Below are 7,220 nucleotides of genomic sequence, written 5' to 3'. Positions count from 1 at the left end.
ATTCAAACTTTTTTCTTGCCATCTGTACTACAGCAAACCAATTTGAATTAATTTCAATGTAAACATTTGAATTGTACTGTATTTTCTTGTTAAAAATATACATGATGGCCTTTGGGCTATCCAAAACCTACCCAAACCTACCCAAATCCACTTAGAAGTAGGCTACATCATCACAAATGTTTTTTGTGGTTTTGTACTTATTTGAAGTGAAGCCTGTCCTGGTTTTTGTTCCAGTGGTCTCAGTCTTTCATAAAATAAAATCAAAATGAAAAACCTTCAAGCTGGAGGCCTTGATGGTCCTGGCAGGTCAAAGAGCTGAGGGGTGTTGGGAGAGGACAGGTGTGTCTTGTGCAGGGACATCTCTGGGGGAACAAAATCAATTGGCAAATGTTATACAAGCAACCCAGCGAAAATAAAACAATAGATTACTGAGTAAGCATAACTGTACATCTCCAAAACAACTTTGTAAAATAACAAAACACAATATGCAACTAAACATAAGATATATGCAACATGGTGACTAGATCTTGATATTATGGGGTGGGGTTAGGTGCTAATTGCGTAGTTGTCTGTGAGACAAAAGAGAATATATATCTTGATGTCTTGGTTACTGAGTCTGATAATACATACTAATGAGAATTCTCTAGGGTTGATGGGATGAGATCAGGGAACAAAGGGTGAATACGGGGGTTTTGATAGCAGGAATTAGGCTGGTTTATCGAGGTGCGAATGGGTCAGGTGCGTGTCCGTAAATCAAAGTTAATTTACAATAGTATATTTTGCTCCATCAGCCGTATGAGCATTTCTTACTATGTAAACAACACTATTAGTTTGATTATATTACTACTATTATAACAATATTACTATGTAAACAGCAAACAAATAAGACCAGGAAAACGTGCTATACAAAATAACCTATTCGTGATGACGGTTGCATCCACCCACATAACATAAGTAGCTTAGCCTGCTTGCTAGCATTCCTGCTTTTTAGTCAGATACTACTTGGTAATAATCTCGTGGAAACTTACCGAAATGCATGCTCTTAGTAGTTAATGCAGATATGTACTTACATGTCAAGGACACCGTCAATGCGATATTCCCAATCCAACTCCTCGTGGGATTGCCCCATCTGAGTTATCATCGGCCAATTCAAAGTGTCCTTCGCCGTCATAAAACAGGAACTCTAAAGCATGTTAGGTGGTATATTTCTTCATTTTTGAATGAAGGAAAAGACAATAATGCAAAAGAGGATATAAACTAATCTAAACTATAGGATTAGAATATAAATTAGATCTGAACTCGCACGAAACTCTTACTTCAGCTGCCTTGTTGTGTACGCTGTCGCTGTGGTGATGACGGACTCAATGACCTGCGTCATTGCGCACAGTCATAAATCTTGATTTGTCGGTTACGCATTATCCAATCAGACTTTTACATTACTCAACGACAGGCAAAAGAGGTACCATTTTAAACCTGAGAATGTGTACTATTGGATAAAAAAGTGTCAATCAGGTTTTAGTAACTTGATAGGAGGAATAGTCATTTTCGTAAAACCAGCATTCAAACCAAAGTTAGGTTGCAGTGTGTAGTACGAAGGTAAATGTATTAAGAACAAGGAATTTAATGTACTTTGGCGAAAAATAACAACACAGTTTCGTAGAGTGCATATATGGCTTTTGTTATCAAGGTATGTTTCAGAAAAAAAACATTTGTCTTGGCCGCGAGCAGTTAAGGAAAATTCAAACACGTTGCTAAAAAAGGTGGGGGGAGGTCCGTGTAACGCCACGTCTCGTGCTGAACGAAGGGGTTAAAGGTGTCTACAAGCGAGACACGCAAGTATTAGGCTAGAGTGATTTACATTTAATAACAAATAAACATAGTAAGACTGACGGAGGAGATTAGATTAGTAAAGAAAATAGTAACCATGAGTGTGAATACAGGTCACTAGGAGTAGTATAAATCGCAGACAGTGATTCCTCTTGGTTATCATTAGAGGTATAATGTATTCGGTGAAGCAAGGAAACCTGTCGCGACCGACGATATCTGCGGGAGGGCCGGATGGTGATAGACTTGGGCCATCCTATCGGCCCATCGGTGCCTGGGTGGGCAATTTATCGGGGGCTTTCTGCTAGGTGGGGGCCTAAGGCAGTTGCCTAGTTCGCCTCAATGGTAGGTACGCCACTGTGTGTGAGTGTGTTTGTGTGAGTTTGTGCATTTGTGCGAGTTTTTGTGTTTGTGTGAGTTTGTGTGTGTGAGTTGGTGTATGTGTGTTTGTAAGTGTGTGTGTGCGCGCGCGGGCGCGCGCTTGTTTTTTAGTCTTTCAGTTGAGTAGGTTGGTACTACAGGGTTGTGTATGAATGAATATTTTCTGTTTGTGCTTTACTTTCAGAACCTCACAAACATACACCCACTTTCACCTCAATGTATTCATCGTTGTATTTAATAGAAAGAGTTCAGATTCAACTGGATATCCAAGTCTCCCTGTTTTCTTCATTCTAATCTGATGACCCTCAGGGATTGCACCTTTCCCCTGTCACGACCCAGCCTGGTCTGCCCCGCCCCCTGCTATCAGTGCTCTTCCACAGCTGGGGAGCAGAGTCTGCGCAGGTGCCCACAGGTGTGCTGAATGAAGGCTTGATGAGCTCCACAATAAGAGGGCCTTGGTGCAGTGCACCGGAGGCTCCCTCTCCTCGACGCATCGTTTATGTTTGTTTGTTAGACATACTGTATGTCCACCCATTAGACACCCACTCGCACTTCACTTTTATTTCCGACTTTTCTACTATACTTTTAATAAATGTCCGTTTGATTACTTTAACCTTGCTCGTGGAACTCCCGTTCATGTTCATGCAGAGAGCCGTGCATGTAACACCCCAACCCCCTCTATAACATGCTACTTTAACTATTCAAAGTCTTTCGATGATGTTGCCATTTCATCTGAATACCTCTGTCTGTAACAGAACACTATGATGGCCATTTATTACTACACTTGATTTATGTGTGACAAGAGAATGTTCTTTAACTTCAAATTCCCTTCAAAAACCCTTCAAATACCACGCCACTGCTCTGCTTAATTTGTGCCAACTAGAGAAGTGTTCTAATAGCTTGTTTGTTGGTTTTTCCTTTTCTTTTGTCTTTGGTGCCAAAACTGAACACATTGGTGCTCCATTTACATTTTATCATTTAGCAGACGCTTTTATCCAAAGCGACTTACAAGGTTGTATACACATTTTACACTGATGGCACACTGCACATCAGGAGCAATTAGGGGTTCAGTGTCTTGCTCAAGGACACTTCGACAGGGTATCAAACTAGCAACCTTCTGATTACTAAACGACTTCTTTACCTCCTGTACCACTGTCGCCCCTTTTCACCTCTGGGTCATCCTGGGCGAGTGACAGGGACTTCATGGGGTTTGAGGCCATTCCTCTTCTGTCTTTGCACTCACACCTCTTGATGACATGTAAGCTGGGTTCAGTTTGGTTCCATTTTGATACATCTGTGTTTTCCCTTATGAGAGAGATTCTATTTGGCACTTATTTGGTGAAATCTTCTTGCTCATTTGCTATTCATATAGAGACTTTCCTAAAGGCTGACTGACTCAGCTTTAACAACTTCTCAGCATTTTGTCCACTTTACCAGGCAGTACTGCAGCTGCCAGTTCTATGCCAGGGATGGTCATCTGTTTGAAAGGAGCCACTCTTGCTCTACCAAGCATAAAGGACACATGTACAATATGATTGTCGGCAGTCATTCTGGAGTAACTTATGGTGCCGTATCCACGATCACTGGCATCGGAAAAGTCTTAGTGGTCAAAATGGTTTCACACACTGTGCCACTTGAATCAAGACGTTCGATCCATCTTCTCCATTCGTCAGATGCAGCTTGAGGTATTCTGCTGTCCCAGTCATGCTTACTCCTGCAGAGCTTCTGAAGAAGCAACTTTGCAGGTAGAGGGAGGGCACAAGAAACCAAGTGGGTCATAGATTGAGCGCACTACCGATAGCATGTTCGTTCGAGTGTGAGGTTCCTCCCTTTGACCCAGAGATGTAAACTCCTTGACTAGCTCTACTGCTTCCTGTTCAGATGAGAGGGACTTCAAGCAGCCATCAACATTGAAATTGTTCTCAATAGTTCTTATTAACTTGGGATGGAATGTGCTCTTGTTGTCTCTAGCTGTCTGTCTTAGTGCAAAGTTTGCACACCTTGGAGATGATCCAAAATGGTGCACCAACATGTGATGCTCAACTGGAGGCTTACCAACATCACCATTAGGCCACCACAGAAATCTCAAGAAATGAACATCGGATTTGGCACTCTAACTTGAAACATTGCCTGAATATCTGTCATCACTGCGACCAGCTACTGCTAAATTAGGCCAGTTTGCATTTGGGATCCTCCAAAAAAGAAGAATGCAGCTAATGTACAGTATATTAATCAAAGAGAATGTGACAGCATCCACTAACCTCAGTTTCAGCAGTGTGCAGTGGGAATCCTCCAGTAAAGCACACAGCTGAGTCACTCCAAAAGCTTTTAGCCTGCGCTCACTCAGTTCCAGCTCAGTCATGAGTAAGGGGTTTGAACCCACAGATGAAGCCACAGCAGCACAGGCTTCCTCAGCAGCACTCCCCTTCAGGAACCTGTACAAATAGAGACAATAAACATATATGTTGTCTGACACAATCATCATCACTGGTGCTTAAATTAAATAAACAAAAAAATATAAAATCTCCTACCAAGGCAGTCTCTTACTAAAATTAAAAAAGTGAACTGAGTCACATACTGTATGTGTTTTTCTCATGGGAAAGCACACACTGCTACCCACTTGTGAAGTCTATTAGTTCAATAAGTCTGCTTGGCCTGAAGCAGCAGCTTTAAGGCGAGACACGGCAGGCAAAAACATCGTTTTTTCAGCAGTGGTCAATTTTGAGATTTTGAGCTAGTTCACTCCCTAAACATGTAATCTTTCATACTAGCATAAAGAAAATATCCTAATTATACATTAGTGTGTATATTTATCCACATTTTGTCTGTTCGCGCCGTCAGTATTTTCCTAGGTTTCCTGGAAAGTTAGCATTCTAACGTAACGTGCAGTATATCGGCTTTCTGATGCATGACATGTTTGCTACCGTTGAAAAGCGCTGTATCTTCCACACAAGGCTATGTTATCCAAATAAGGACATTTCCTTTCCAGCAGTAACCAATGATGTTAGTAAAAACGTGGCTTTAAACCTAAGGACGCAATTTCATTGGTTTGCGGTGGTTTCTGATAACGTGATGCGTTCAGACGCATCACGTGGTTTGGATTGACACTTCCTGAATCTTTAAATGCGATTTTCTCAAAATGAGTTTTTTGTCATTCTCCGGTAGATACTTCTCAGCCTATGTAGCACCTATGTACACCAAACTTTCCAGTTATACACTTAGCAGTATTCTGAAGATATTTACAGAAGGATTTGTTAATTAATCATTCCTGGCCTGATTTATGTGACATTTTGATCAAAAAAAGGTGTTGAAAATCGTTTTTTTAAGGCTATAGACAGTATATTTTGATTTTCTAGGTAATGAAAGCAGATATCCTGAAATCCCTCTGTAAATTTGTTTGCATCTTGTATGACAACAAAATGAAAATAAAAAAAATCACCTGGCTTTATCGTATGTCCAGATATATCTACCGGAAATATATGCAAATGTGCGCATATTTAATTAGATAAGGCCTAATTTGCATAATCAAACATAATAATTTCAGAAACTTGTAATACATTTTTTGTTCATACATGTGTAAGTAATCAACTGAGGAAGTTTCATGGTGATATCTATTATTTAAAAAAAATACCCTATTCACCTGTAGTGTCTCGCCTTAAATCTTACAGTAGTAATAGTTTAAGTACATTTAATTGAAGAAGATGAATTTGTATATAGTCGTAATAACAGTCTCATTACTTTTTTGAACTACTTTGGATTAAAGCCTTGGTCTTGATATAAACTTACCTGAGATTTTTCAGTTTACACTTCGGGTCATCCTTTAGGTCTAAAAGCAGTTTCACTCCTGATTTCCCTGGATTATTTCCTCTGAGATCCAGCTCTCTGAGATGATTGGGATTTAACCTCAAGGCTGAAGCCAGACTAGCATAGCCCTCCTCTGTGATACTGCAGTCTGAGAGTCTAAAGTGAGGCAAACACACCAAGACATTTACAGTGCATTTAAAGTGAAAACAAATTCATAGACAAATTCAGGGCATCAATTCCACTGAGGCAAGGCAAAGAAAAACACAACAAGACCTATCAGTGCATTTAGAGTAAGACCATTTTTGTAGCCAAATTGAAGGGATCAGCAGTTTACTAAGTGAGGTACATTGGACAACAGAGTATTTGAAAGTTTGAAAGGTGATGTTCCCGCAGTTCAGTTGAAAAAGCATGGTGAAAGTCCCATTTTTATTTAACTGAATAATTATTAACATTTACTCAAATATAAAAGAGTCATTCAGATTTTCTATGAAACAGTTTGTGATCTTGTGGTTTTCTTATACATTTTATTTTCATCTGAGTGCTTGGCCCAAAACATAATTGAAATAACTTTCGTATGACCCTGTACAGTGAGCTCTTAGCATGGAACATGCTAAAAATCTTTAAGTCCATGTATGTACTTTAAATGATTTGGAAAACTGTGTACGAAATACAGTTTCTTTATTTATAATAATTGGGAGCTCTGAAGCCTTCCTCTGTAATATTGCAGTTTCTCAGGCTGTAGAGAGGAAAGGCAAACAGATTCTGCATGTGTGTGTGAAAGTTTGTAGAGTGTGTTTTTGTGTTTTTAAGTGCGTGTGTCTAAGTGTGTGTGTGTGTAAGAGTGTATTTGTGTGTGTGTGTGTGTGCGTGTGTGTGTTAGTATGATTGTGTGTGTGTCTGTTTGTGTGTGTGTGTGTTTACTGCTGAATTCATATTATCCCTTTACATGTGAATAGGATGACAGTTCACTATCACTGTCAAATTCAGTCATAGCAACTCAGTATTTGATTTTGTGATACTCACTCTAGTTTTCCCAGTTTACAGTTGGGATCCTCCAGAAAAAAAGAAAGATGCTTCACTCCTGAATCTCCTGCTTCATTTCCACTCAACTGCATCTTTCTGATGTGTGAGGGGTTTGATCTCAGTGCTGATGCAAGAGAATTGAAGCCCTTCTCTGTAATACTGCCGTTTGAGAGGCTGTAGAGAGGAAA

At 39.9% G+C, this 7,220-nt stretch overlaps 1 protein-coding gene across 1 annotated transcript in view; it reads right to left on the bottom strand.

Annotated features, from left to right (window-relative positions):
- Positions 1-276: 276 nt before the first annotated feature.
- Positions 277-7,220, bottom strand: part of LOC308382148 (protein NLRC3-like) — a gene marked incomplete at both ends in the record, with an annotated part of 33,269 nt that continues 26,325 nt past the window's right edge. Inside the window, 4 exons of the mRNA XM_080859834.1 lie at positions 277-362; positions 3,347-3,510; positions 4,467-4,640; positions 5,992-6,165. Coding sequence (XP_080715960.1) covers positions 277-362; positions 3,347-3,510; positions 4,467-4,640; positions 5,992-6,165 — 598 coding nt within the window. The remainder of the gene's footprint in view (positions 363-3,346; positions 3,511-4,466; positions 4,641-5,991; positions 6,166-7,220) is intronic.

This window comes from Sprattus sprattus, assembly GCF_963457725.1.
Source record: "Sprattus sprattus genome assembly, chromosome: 21".
Classification (NCBI taxonomy): Eukaryota; Metazoa; Chordata; class Actinopteri; order Clupeiformes; family Clupeidae; genus Sprattus; species Sprattus sprattus.
The sequence above is the reverse complement of the archived record's forward strand: the minus strand, read 5'-3'. Positions and strand labels throughout refer to the sequence as shown.